At 31.5% G+C, this 14,885-nt stretch overlaps 1 protein-coding gene across 1 annotated transcript in view; it reads left to right on the forward strand.

The window, feature by feature from the left end:
* The window catches only part of LOC139502367 (polycystin family receptor for egg jelly-like), a 98,088-nt gene that overhangs the window by 58,788 nt on the left and 24,415 nt on the right, over positions 1 to 14,885 (forward strand). The window contains exons 12-19 of the mRNA XM_071291828.1: positions 2,722 to 2,820; positions 4,477 to 4,623; positions 5,303 to 5,411; positions 7,390 to 7,613; positions 8,416 to 8,661; positions 10,531 to 10,990; positions 12,623 to 12,813; positions 14,302 to 14,529. Of these exons, the coding sequence (XP_071147929.1) occupies positions 2,722 to 2,820; positions 4,477 to 4,623; positions 5,303 to 5,411; positions 7,390 to 7,613; positions 8,416 to 8,661; positions 10,531 to 10,990; positions 12,623 to 12,813; positions 14,302 to 14,529 (1,704 nt within the window). The remainder of the gene's footprint in view (positions 1 to 2,721; positions 2,821 to 4,476; positions 4,624 to 5,302; positions 5,412 to 7,389; positions 7,614 to 8,415; positions 8,662 to 10,530; positions 10,991 to 12,622; positions 12,814 to 14,301; positions 14,530 to 14,885) is intronic.

Genomic DNA, 14,885 nt, shown 5'->3' on the forward strand with positions numbered 1-14,885 from the left:
TTTTTTAAGTTTGTGTTATTAGATTACTGAAAATTGTTTTTAAGTTTATGTCATAAGATTACTGAGTTTTATTTTTCTAATTGCACAATAAAATGATATCAGACTTCATTGTGATAAGTGAAACAATTCAATTGATCAATCATGCCACCCCTCGGTGTGTTATACGACAAGAAAAACATAAAATATGCATTATCTGAGGAAGATACCGAAATAAATGTTATGTTTTGCTAACTTTTGCTGAAAACTGTATAAATATTTATACATAAAATCTATAACGCTTAACAACGATATAATTTTGGATCATTTTATTTTTATAAATTGATCCGAAATTCGGACGACAATTTCATTCGTGCCCTAGGATCGATACATTATACGTTTGGTCAACGAAATGTATGTTCGTACTATTATCGGACGATGTAAGTATACTTTTATAAAAGCGAATTTAACGCTGTCACTGAAACGTTTAAGTTTTGATGCTCGATTGTTGATTGAAATTCATACAGAAACGAAATTGATCTTTAGAATAGCAGTAGTTTTAACAAATAACAGAGGTTCATTTCATTAAGACAATGTTCACTTTAAAATAACACTTCAACTTTGCCGACTTTTCAATAGTTATTTGGCCTTTTTATACGTCCGTCAAAATTTTGACGGGATGTATCATGGTATACAAATGTCCGGTGTCCGTCCATCCGTCTGTCTGTCTGTCTGTCTGTCTGTTAATATGTCGCACTGTAACTTTAGAACGACTTATCCAAATTTCATGATACTTAATACAGTTGTTTCTAATGATGGTTAAATTATCTGTATCCTTTTTGGTGAAAATGAAATTAAAACTTTTTGAGTTACAGCACTTTGTAACTAAAACAGGGGTGTGTTGTTTTCACATGACGCACTGTATCTCAAAAACAATTTTTGATTACTGCTTAAGATTTTAAACACTTCTTAGTTATATTAATCTAAAGATCTTTAAAAAATTGAGTTATTGAGTATTTTGTAAAAAAGGGGTAGGATTTTTTTACATGTCGCGCGATATCTAAAACATGATTCATGGTTATTGCTTTAAACTTTACACACTACTTTGTCATATCAATCTTAAGATCTGTTTACTTTTTGGTGATGATTCAAAATTTAATTTTTGATTTTTTGAGTATTTTGTAAAAAAAAGAGGGAGTTTTCTTTACATGTTGCGCTGTATCTCAAAAATGATTTATGGATATTGCTTTAAACGTAACACACTTCTTTGTTATATTAATCTGAAGATCTGTATATTGTTTGGTGATGATTCAAAATTTAATTTTAGTGATATTTATTTTGTTGGTTTTTTTTTTAAAGAGGGGGGTTTCATATGTCCCGCCGTATCTCAAAAACAATGTATGGTTATTGCTTTAAAATTTCTCAGAAACTATTCATGATTATTGCATTAAACTTCCACACCAGACGTAGGGCGTATCATGCGTTCATGTTTATTAAGTTTTGGATTAAAATATTTCCAACACACTGTAGTTATACTGTTCATGTTTTTATCTGTTTTTTTTGTCAGGATCATGTTATTTTATTCTTTGATACTGCTTTACAAGAAGGTCGTAATAGGTTGCAGTACATTCTACTTATCTACAGATAAACAGGTGGACCAATTCAAAAACAATTAATGGCTGTCACAGGAGGCTGTCACGAAGTCTCATAAACAAATTGCCCTTATATCCAATAAAGATATACACACCCCTGGTGCTATATCGTTCAATTTTTTGTTAAACGTCAGGGACAATCATGTTTTGTTAGGTATTGGGATCTTAAATATTTTTAATATTTGAATAATCTTAAATCTCAAGTGAAAGGGACCCTTTTAAATTCACCTTACCATGATGCGGATCACAACCACTTGCCAGATATATGAACATTCTTAAAGTGCAGAGGTGGGTATATTTAGTTTGGAAGTGATAATAAAGAGGAATAATAACAGTCACGGTACCAATTTTTCTGCTCACAGATGCGCATATCGACAATGCATGTCTCTTTAGGGATGAAAATTGATGACCCCCGGTCAAAGGTGCCTTGTCAGCCACAGACCCCAAATTATACAAAATGGTCTCATCGTCATCATAATGCCAAAATCGCTCTTTGACTTACCGTTCTGATATACAAATATAATTACTCTTTAAACAGGACAATACGATATTTATATATTGTGCATTACACCATTGTTTTAGACTCTCGTAAAACACTTTTAAAAATAGAATCTTACGCACAATCAACCACCACTTTATGCCCAACAAGACAAATACGTCTAACACATCGAAGAGTCTTAAATGTTTGACTAAAGATGTATGAAAACTTCAAAGAAATAATCAGGGGGATGTGAAAACATATCTATTATGAAGTAATCTCCGATTACATATTTTCTCTTTTGAATGAATAATGATACTCTTTTAAATGAACTGACTACGACAGAATGTACGGATTTCTACCCAATAGAAATCCATACAACAAAAATGTGTCAAGACAATGTCAACAAAACCCCAACAGAACGAATTAAGACTAAAACCAAAGTAATAAAAATAACCAATGACCGTCGATCAACATAGAAAATTACATAAAGTACCGAAGCGCATAATTGAATATATGTATCGTTCGGTCAGTCATGAATCATTTTCTAACATTTGAATGAATATCAGGATGAAATGATTGAATTAATTCACTTAACTACACTTGTGTTTATAGCCTACACCAACAGCACCTGACATGTCAACACCAATGAAATGTGCTTACTACATAGATAGTGGAGAGAAACAGTCTGGTACAAAATCTTTTCTTCAGAAGGTAAAATAGAAAATTGAAGTTTTGTTATTTTAAGACCACATAACGCGTAAATCTTGAGTGTGTCCTTCTTATACCAGATTTGTAACTTTGCTATAATATCATAAATTGACAAACGAGACAAACCTCCATTTTAATTCAAAATTTATGTTTTGATTCTAAATAAAAAATTCTAAATCCTAAATAATACCTTGCGGGCTTGCATTTCCTATCATGATTTCTTTTATAGAGGTTTGCTATTAAACCAAGAGTTATAAGAGGTGGAGTTGTAGTCATCTCTTAGTAAATTTTAGGATTATAATTTAGTATGCCAGACGCGCGTTTCGTCTACATAAGACTCATCAACTGATCAGTGACGCTCATATCAAAATATTTATAAAGCCAAACAAGTAAAAAGTTGAAGAGCATTGAGGATCCAAAATTCCAAAAAGTTGTGCCAAATACGGCTAAGGTAATCTATTACTGGGAGAATAAGGGTTTTTGGTTGGTTTCGTGTTGCTTTCCTCAGTCTTATGTTTTCTATGTTGTATTTTGTGTACTGTTGCTTGACTTAAAATGTAAAATATCAAAAATACCGCATTCCAATGAAAATCTAAACCGATAAGTCACTTATCAAATGGAAATACCACAAACTTAAATACATCAATAGAATGGAACACAACTGTAATATTCCTGACTTAGAACAGACATTTGCTTATGCAGAAAAAAAGGTGGATTAAAACCTGGTTTTATAGCAAGCTAAACCTTTCACTTGTATGACGTTGTTCAATACTATTGACATCAATGTTTGAACAAAACAAACATACACAATATGTAAAAATGTCAAAAGTAGGGACACAGCAGTCAAAATTGTGCCTTAATCCAAATCACCATTAAAAACAACAAAATATGTCATCAAGGAACAACAACATGGCATATAGACAAAGCACAAACGCAAAAATTAACGACAACAGTACAGAAAATGACCACAGCAAATCATCACATTAGCGAATTGTATAAGTTCCAAACCATGCCAAAAGGATATTGCCAAAAATTAACTAAACAGTGAAGATAAATAATTGACTAAAACAAATAAAGGAAAACTACAACACGTTATTAAGATGATAAACAACGTTAGTACCTAGAATATAAAATTCAAGACCAGCATGTATTATGAGATTTTGGTATCTACTGATGAACTTTTTTAATAAAGGACGAGTCGTTTTTTGACATAACCCTGATTCTTTAACTTTCTGCTCAGACACTGACGATGTTTTATAAAGTCTGGGTAACTTCTTGAATACCGAATGAGTTTGGAAATGTAAATCACATATGCAGGTGAAGTTGGCATATTGCTACAAAAGTGGGGGAAAATGTATAATTTCGAAATTAAAATTTTCTTGTTTGTTATAGATTATGACCTTAAGATCATGTCAAATCCGTGGAATTAATTTAAAATTGAAACGGAGGAAGCCGTGTCTGTTGTTTCTTCACTTTACTATCATTTTATTTATCAATACCATTAGCATAGTTTTGAAAGGACTAAATAGTGTTACTTTTTTTACAATTTCAGTGACAAAATATTGATTTTATCTTAGTTTACCTCTTGTTCTATGTAGAATTATTTCGAAATGCTAGAAGATATGCTAAGCTTAATATATAACAAATTTATTTTCAAAGTCAACAGAAACTATGGTCACTATAATGGACGAAAAAACACCAGATGAAAATTCTAAAATGGGATTAAATTCTGAAGACGCTGGATTTGTGGCTAAGGCTGTCAAGACAATAATTTCTAACAAGGCTCTATTTACTGATAAAACATCCGTAGGTATTCCAATATAGTTAAATTGGATTTTGTTTGATTTAAAAAGAATGTAAGCATGGGTTCAAACGAAATACTTTTACAGAAAATGTATATTGAAACGTATAGATTCGAATTCTTAGTAATGGGGAACAGACTTTGAAGAGCAAGGAAATCTTCCCAAATTCACTTTATCGCCAATTATTCCATTCCAGATCAATTCTGAAATTACACAACGCTTACAAGCCAGTTGACTCTATCTAGGGAGATGTTTAAACTATGTTATGTGCATAAATTATCTAAATCACGAAAAATTATCAGCAAGGCAAGATTTACATGATCTACTAACAAGTCAAATTTTGCTGATATAGGTAGTTGACTGTCACTTTTTATAGGAACGATTACCCTTAAATAAGGATTTTTTGGGTACTTTCTTTTGGGTTTTTTTGTAGCAAAAACTAAGGAAAAAAGAGAGCAACCAAACAGACAAAATGATCAACAATAGAAGAACAATAAAATAGAACTTTTTGTCATGATTTCTATTTTCGTCTACAATGTTGGAGAGTGTCCTTTGTTGAATATGCACATACACCAAGTTGATCGACACAGGCCCTTAATAGCGTCTAGTTTATAAATCTTGTAAAATATGCCAGGTTCAAGTCACATTACAGTGGGTAAAGTTAGAACAAATTTTCTTTTTAGAAAAAGGTTTCAAAGAATTTAAGGAAGGTGATGAAGAACATACTCAAAAGAACAAAAAATCAACCACGGCCTGCAAAAGACATTTTAAGCTCGGAGAAAGCAATACATGGTTTGTTTGTTTACTTGCATAAGTTTCATTTTAAAAATACAATGCTTTAATTAATCATTGGTAAAGGCAGCTTAACATATTGATTCGGCTGAAATAAGAAAACAAAACAACAAATATCAACCATCGAAAGGAGAAAAAGGTTAACCACTTACAAATAATAATATAAAATATAAAATAATATTAAACATTTTATTATTATTCATTGCTGGAACTTTTTTTATTTAAATTATCATTTAAAAAAAAGAGATATCATTAAAGATAATATCAAAACTACTATTCACCAGGTCCGTCATCAAACATAGTTCAAAACATAGAAATCGACAAGTTTTAAAAAGATGTATGCAAAACAATATACTTAGGTCATAATTGTGATTTTATTTTTTTATTTTCTATTGTATGAAAAAGAAAAGACAATTAAGGGACTTCTCATTTTTAACCTGGGAGGGTTTGGTCAAAATGTAGGTAGGATCAAGTTTTTGTTTCTGTAAGTGAAAAAGGGGGATTAAATTTTTGTTTATAAATTCAAAGTAAGGGGATCTTTTTTTTGGCACATGGAAATAGTCTTAGAATTTTGGCGACCATTGACATAATTATTTTGCAGTCTTCAAGGGACATGTATCATTGATTAAATTTATTTCATTACCATGTATATAATAATTTTTGAACTGTATACTAGTATGTAAATAGGGGGCATTGGTGGCCAAGTGGTCTACTACTGTAATCACTAGCCAGTCAACACTGAGGTCGTGAGTCCAAACCCTGCTCGTGCGGGTCTTATTTTAATTAACTAAGGTTGTCAGTTTTCCTACCGAAGGTCGGTGGTTTTTCTCCGGGCACTCCGGCTTCCTCCACCAATAAAAACTTGGGACCAAGAAATAGCCCAAAAGTGGCGCTTAAAAGAGGCGTTAAAACACCATTAATCAATCATGAAACTGATAAAATCTTGTTCACTGATCACACATTCACATAACCTTGAGGACCTTAAAGCGTAACAGTTATAAAGTCAAACGCGTTATCTAGTGTGCACCAATTTTTTTTTGTTATTTCATCAGAGACAGAAAATACAATTACAGTCATTCCTAAAATAATTTGATTTATCCACTGGTTCAAAGTTATGATCTTTATGATTCATCTCGTGAAGACAAAACATGAGAATGTTTCCAGTATAAGAACACATTGAAAGCGACCAAATTGAATTCGGAGGAAGACCCTTAGTGAAGGGAGGGGTAGTACAGAATTTTAGTATACGTTTCAACTCTAAGAAGTTTGAGGCATGTTTCTCATGAAACTTCATAACCGAATTCAGGAAAATACAATTTGTATATACCAAGATTGATGTTATGGAAGCTTAGACATGACTATTATGGTTTAAAATATATAACTATTCAGTAAACTGGAAGTTGATGACCGATACATCTATAAAAAAAATCACGTAGTAAAAGTTGCATTTTTGTAAATAAAGACAATGCAATTTCACAAAGAAACTAATTTACGGCTTTGCTTAAACTGTGCACATGTTGAATTTATACTGCACAGCCCTATGTTTCACCTTTAAAAAAATTGTAGTGCATATACACTTTCCATTCTAAGATATAATTTTTAAAAAACTTCATAATAAAAATGGCACAGTTTAAGCATAGCCGTAAATTAGTTTCTTTGTGAAATTGCATTGTCTTTATTTACAAAAATGCAACTTTTACTACGTGATTCTTTTTATAGATGTATCGGTCATCAACTTCCAGTTTACTGAATAGTTATATATTTTAAACCATAATAGTCATGTCTAAGCTTCCATAACATCAATCTTGGTATATACAAATTGTATTTTCCTGAATTCGGTTATGAAGTTTCATGAGAAAATGCTATACTATCTGATACATTTTTGACATTGGTCCTCAACTTCCTGTTTACCGAGTTCTTCAACGGGTGTATCAAAAATTAGCTGTAGACCACACTGATACCCGTTTGTTTCTTTCAGAGATGGTGAGTGGTATATCTGACACTCTAAGCTTTTGGAAGACTGCAGGTTCAGAAAATTTGGAGAAAGAATTAAAAGTAGAGGATGTGGAAGACGACTTCAGGGAATACTTCATTCAGCATCCTGACGAACAAGAAGATCAGATAACATTTGATGAATTGGTTCAAAGGTGTTATAAAAATAAGGAAAAAATTAGGAAAAAGCAAAAGGAAATGGCAGAAGCTGTAAGCAGCATAAATGGCTTTTATTAAAACGAAAATAGTTTTCGATCAAGTCATTATATCTTAGCTTTAAATATCAAATCTGATTAGAACTGTTAATTATAAAAGGTGTAATATGTTTTATAACAAATACATTTTAAGAGACATAAACATGATGAAAGCCAAAGTAAAGAGATAAAAATATCTAGGGAAATAATTGCGAAAAATACAAACAACACTATGAACAAATAAAAAATATATAAATGTAATTTATAAACTGAATTTGGGAAAACTCAAAACGAAACAACATGATATACATTGGAAAAAAACTACATCGCGTACTTAATCTTAATTTTACCTATCGAAAACAAAGACGTATTGTATCTATTGACTCAACTTGGGACATGTGTTTCCTTTCGTTTCCATGAGCTAAAGGCAAATACTCTTTCGATACATACTTTTCTGGTGCTGTTGGTAATGATGTTATAAATCTATCAAAGTACTGAAGTTAGTAAGGAATAGGCTACCAGTTATTATAACATTAACGATACCAAATTTTCTGCCCAAGATGAGCGTTTCGACAACTCATGATTCTTCAGTGATGCTAGAGACCAACAAAACATTTAATTATTTGTATTTGTAGAAAACAATCTAGCCTGACTGCGTTGTGCAAAAGGGTAAACTTTTGAGAAGAAGTTAGATCCCTATCTAAACAAGGTCTGGTGACACTTGATTGGCAAAATGCATAAAAAAACATTTACGTGTAAGCACATATTCTCGAAATGAAAAAGCAATTTCTTCTCAGCATCATCTGTTTTATTTTCAGACAAAAGGTAGTGCAGAGGACCTGATTGAATCTATGGCAGAAGCATTAGACATGACATCAACTACAACAAGTTCTGGGGAAGGGGAACAAGTAATAAATACAACAGGAGTTTTTCTGAGTCTTGATAAAGACAGTAAAGAAGTATTTCTGAATAATAAATCAGAAGTCTACAGGAAAGGAATGTCCTTACAGTTTGACAATGAGTTGTTGGCCAATGTTAGTGATGATACAAACATAAATCTTCAGGTATCTCATTTTGTTACAAACATTCTTTTGCATTACAAGGTCGGTTAACAAATACGATTTAAAGCATTTTCAATAACATAGTCGTATTGATTTGAGCAAATGATCAATTTATTAATTGCTGCTTATTAGGAAACTACTGATACAGGGTACTTTGTGGTTATTTGTTTTAGAAAAATGACACGGGGATCCGAATGCTTTTGGTTATGAAAGAAAAACGAACAACACCACTGCAAATATAAGAAATTAAAAAGACAAACTATAGTTCAAAGATATCTTCTCGTAGAATTGATCTTTTCGAACATCTACGGACAATTCTACTGCTTTAATATTAGTTACAAAATATTTGTTATATTTCCTGATAAATTTGTCATTATTTTCCCTGTTATAAATTATCAACGGATTTCTGGAAAAGCGATGTGAGCATCACCACATTTGTATTTAAAAATAATTGACTCTTGAGTTCTTGCTTAATGTTTAACATTGTTTTGAATTTTCGAAATACTAAGGCTTTTCTACCCAAGGATTAGATTACCTTAACTGAATTTAGCAACACTTTTAGAAAAAAAATTGGTTCTCAATGCGCTCTGCTCTCTATTTGATCTTTTTTTTATTCGAGTACACTGACGAGTCTTTTGTAGACGAAACGTGCGTCTGCTGCAAAAACAAAATTTCAATCTTTGTATCTATGATGCGTTTATTTACTGTTTTTTAAAGGATATTATTTTTGAAATATTGATTATCACCTTGTCAATTTTTAACTTGTACTGGACAAGCATGTGTTCTTTTATAACCAGGTTATTGTTCATTTTTATCTTTATCATGATTGCATATGATTGCATATGATAAGAAAAAATGCCGATCTGTTTTAGTATGAGAAAAATTTATAAAGTCAATACCCAGAAGAAAACAACCCAGCTAAAGTAAAACGAAATGCAAGGTTATTTAAGAATCGGTCTTTTAAGGGCTTGTTTTAATCAAACCTGAGTATTGTATGTAATGTTCGTGTATTTCCCCTATTCTTTTATTTTAGTTTCTTTATAAGAATGTATGATTTTAACAATTTACTTAGCTACTAGCATTGGGCTGATATTACCTGAGTGTGCATTTATTATTTGGTATGCATAGAGAATTTCTAATAAAATATATTAATAAATGAGGAAATGTGGTGTTAGTGTCAATGAAACAACTCTCCATACAAGTCATAATATATAAAAGGTTAACAATTACTGGCCAAAAAACGGCCTTCAACGCAGAACTTTGGCTCACACTGGACACCAAGCTATAAAGAGCCCCAAAATTAATATTGTAAAACAATCCTAACAGGAAAACCAACAGTTTAATCTATACAAAAAACGAAAAACGAGAAACACTTATGAACCACATTAACAAACGATAACCACTGAACAACAGGCTCCCGTAAATTGCAGTATTATACTTTATTTTGTGCATAATACATAAAATCAATAAATATAAATATAAATTTATACATAACATTTTATGTCTTCTCACAAATCAGAAAAAATAACGGATCTTCATCGTAACGTTTTACGGTTTTAATGTGCTTATGTTTACTTTTCTCATTTTTGGATACCTGTGTAGCTGGAATTCAATGAGTCTTTTCTAATAATTTAAAAGATTTATTATTTCAAACTTTATTGATTGATGCTAATGGAAATAAATATCCCTCTTGATATCTTTTATTTTTTTCAAATTTTTGAAGTTTAGATTTTGAATTTATCAATTTGAGTCTTCCAATTAATTCGCCCGATAAGTCCATTGTAGATGTATTTGTCACATGGCGTATCATACCTTTCGACACGAGAAATTTCTTAAAACATACTTTAATGAACGACATATATTTATTCTAAGGTAACAGTCCTTGATACGTCACCAATTCTTCATGCAAAGAATGCTAGCACAATTACCGGACAAGTAATTAGTATTGCTGTCAAAGATGAACAGAATAATAAGATTGACGTACCACTAAGAATGAAAATAAAAAACCAAGGAGTTACCTATTTCACTGAGCATGTACCATACTACGACCCACAAGATCAAGATCAAATGATGTTCTTTAAATCGAAAAAGCGGAGTGAATCAGATGTTTTAATTTTTTATATCAAACTTGATGATGAACTAATACAGGCAATAAACCAACGTGATTTGTACTACTTATTTGCTAAATCTGGATCGCAGCCGTCATTGACAAATTTTGACTTCAAAGCAATAGTCAAAGTAACTGACAGGGAAACTTACGGTTATAAAGTGTTTATACGAGAACATCACTTAAAAGAAGGGGATGTCTATATAGCGTTAAAACCGATACAAGGTAAACTAATTTCATTGAATTCATTCTTATTGCACTTTTTAAGTGTCTGTTTTCTATTTCAATAGTAAATATTCTATTTAAAGCTTGAAACTTGAATGTATATAATAACTTGTTAAAAATTGCTGTAAATCGGGTGTTTTCCGACATTTTTTACCCCCCAAAAGCAACAGGAGTATACAACTGTTCAAAACTCATAAATCCATAGACAAAAAACTAAATCGGGATAACAAACTAAAACTGAGGGAAACGCATTATATATAAGAGGAGAACAACGACACAACATTAAAATGTAACACACACAGAAACGGACTAAGCATTAGACAAAATCCTATGAGAATAACAAATATAACATCATATATAGACGTGAATGACAACAAGCGGTCCTACAACAGAAAAGCCATCCATAAGATAATCATGCATATGCTAACAGAAGGTTTAAAACAAAAGTAAAAAAAAAGCAGAGGGTATAGAGATTACATATGAATGGCTCGTATGCACGCATGAAATTTAAGTCAATTGGACAACAACGTAACAACACAAACACTGTTTATTTATTTTGGTTGTTGCTTTCTGTTTTCTGTGTTCAAGTATCATACGATAAACAATTTGGTTTTAATCATCTACTTTGTTTTGAATGAACCTGGTGAACATGTCTACAGACAAACTATTCTAAATCTAGAGTGTGTCCGTTGAAGATTACTCAAGACATGAGAGGCGTTATATTTTAAAGGATAGTCAAGCTCATACGTAGAAAACGAACTTGCAATGTCATTGCAAAAACAAAATAGTGAAAAAATGGTCAGATGATAAATAACAGTCTTCAAAACACAACATAGAAAACTACAGACCGAGCACCACAAACCCAAAGTTCTTCTACTAGTATATCATATGCCTTGTCTCGAGGGAGAGTTAACGAAGATAAATCCAAACAACGAAATTAACACTCTATAAGTTATTATAAATCATATGCTTGGTACATGTATCGAGTGTGCTCGATGAAAGGTATTCAAGACAAATTGTTCTAGTTAATCAAGTTGGTCTCGAGTATACCTAATGAAAGTTTCTCCAGACATCTTATTTTAAATCAGTTACTTTAGTCTAGTATACTTGATAACATCTTATTCAAAACATATTGTTCTAAATCATATACGAAATATTGAGTGTGCCCATTGAGGATTACTCTAGACAATATATTCTATATAATTTGCATGCTCTCGATTGTACATTGGATCAAGATCTTTCCAAAACAACATATATTCAGAACAAACATTCGTCTCATTCGTTCATAGAATAGACCTAGCGCTAAAGAAATCCACAGAGTTCTTTGTACGTTTTTTTGGGGGGTATTCGGAAAGCGTGATGGATGGATGTTTTGCAAAAACGATTGTTTAAAACTATGATATATAAATAGATAAATCACTTCAGAACACAAACCAAAATATACATTTAACCAAATAACAAAGATTAGTTACCAGACCGTATTGACATTGGAAATATTGAGATTCATGTTTTACATTTAATATACATGTACAAGCCAGTATACAAATAAATCCAATTGTATTGATACAAGTAACAATTCAAATGTCCATGCCGTTCTTTCAATTATTCTTGAGATTTAAAACTATGTTTTAGCTGATTTAACATCCAATGGTTCCGATTCGAATACAAGGCATCGACGAAGTGCTAGCCGGAATGAAACTATATCATTGTCCGGAGTAAATTATACTGACATATCAACAACAAACGTCAGCTTGGCCATTGTGACGACCAGTTGTATGGTTTATGATCCAAATTCAACTACTTGGACTTCAAATGGATGCTCGGTAAGATTAAGCACACAGTAAACTATTCGGTATACATTAATTGTCATTAGTAATATTATAAGTTTAATTTATAAGATCATTTGAAAACAGTTTTATTACTCTTTTTTAAGTGATTGATTATATTGAGATTTCTAAAACAAAAGAAACATTCAAACTATCTTTTCACTAGGACAAATTAAAACGCCACTTTATCCGCTTTATCCGACATGTCCGATGTAAAAAAAAAATGTAATTTTTAATACCACTTAGAATATTTCGGATATTTTATCTATACTTCAAAACAGGATAGCCCTTTACAATAGAGACATTCAACTTGGTAAAATTTAAATAAGAAACTCATTAATAAATTGTTTTGTCTCACTAAAGTTCACTGATGACGGATATGACGACCAGTGCTGTGTTCAATGTGACACCATTTTAAGTGTTGAATAATATGGTTATCTATATATAATTTTGAAAACATTTGTGAGTAAGCTTTTTCATAGGTCATATAGGTATTGAGCATAACCTACAACTGCAATACTTTAATTACAACAGTTTCTGTTTGATACGTTACACATTACACACATATCTCCTAACATTGACATTTTCGTTCTGTACGTTTTTATAAATATCAAATGTTTACTTCGAATGAATTGCAATTTGCTCAGCATCCTCCTTTCAGTAGACATTGCCAACATCGGCCAAGAGTTATCGATTCCAAAAGACTCAATGTTTTGTCCAATATTTTTATACAAGTTTTTCTAATCTAACTGTTGTCTCGAACTGTTGTCTCTAACTGTTGTCTCTAACTGTTGTCTCTAACTGCTATCAATTAACCAAAATAAATTCATCAAATTCCAGACATGTTTTCGAATAAGTTTGGTTAACTTGCATGGTTATTGAATTTTTTGGATAAAACTCAAATAAAAGAATTCTGAATCTATACAATATATCTCCGTCGTAACCAGGACTAAAACAATTCTATATTTTTTTAGTCATCGTTTTGATTGGTTGATATCTTAATATGTTTTGCAAGATTATCAACATGATCAATTGTTAATGTGGAATGAAATCAAACAGAAACTCTTTTTGTAATCTTAATTTCAATTAGTCATCCGAATCTCATTATCTATTTTCAATGATTTTATATTGCTCTACTTATAGTACAGTCATCTTAGTAAACAAAATGGATGTCCTAACATTGAAGGGGGGGGTCTTACTTACAACAATATTTAAACACTTGCTACCAAACATATCGGTTTTGTAATTTCAATGAAAATAGTTAATGAAATATCTTAATTCTTATCGGTTTTGTTTTTGTAAGTTATTGTATCAGTGATGTTAATTGGTGTTTTGAAAAGCCATGTACGACAAATACAAAAGGGATGTAAATCAATATTGGTTTTGGTTTAGCTTCATGTTCAACATGTGCAATAATACAATCGGTATTCGAAAAAAATCATTCTGTCAAAAATTATAAATTTTACATTTATCATTTAATTTTAGGTGCTTCAATTTTCGACGCTTAACGAAACTGTATGTCGATGTGAACCAGCGGTTGGTTCGATCTTTTCTCTGTCATTTGCTTCTCCAAATATGATAGACTTTAATACTGTGTGGTCAAAGTTTGATCCTGCTAATGCAGCTGTATATGGTACCATGGTGGCCTTAATTGTGCTCTATGTCATATTTGTCCTTGTTCTGAGACGATATGACAATCAAGATGCTGTACGGGTGAGAATATAAATATTTCCAAGATGGTTTTTGTTTGTGTGTGTAATCAATGCGAAACACCATCAAATATACTGTACAGGAAAATATAATATAAATAACAAGAGAGGAGAAAGATACCAAAGGGACATCAAGTCGAAACTATAGTGACAGCTTCATGGCAAAAAAAGAAATGACCAAAAGGCAATTAAACAGTATACAAATACCAACATAGAAAACTAAAGACTGAGCAACATACCAAAACTAAAATCAGGGGGTAATCTCAGGTGCTGCGGAAGGGTAAGAAGATCCTGCTTCACCATGTTCGCATTTGGCATCAGTCGTGATCTATTTGAATTGTTTAAGATACAATATTACAG

The sequence above is a fragment of the Mytilus edulis genome, chromosome 13 (assembly GCF_963676685.1).
Source record: "Mytilus edulis chromosome 13, xbMytEdul2.2, whole genome shotgun sequence".
In the NCBI taxonomy this organism is placed as follows: domain Eukaryota; kingdom Metazoa; phylum Mollusca; class Bivalvia; order Mytilida; family Mytilidae; genus Mytilus; species Mytilus edulis.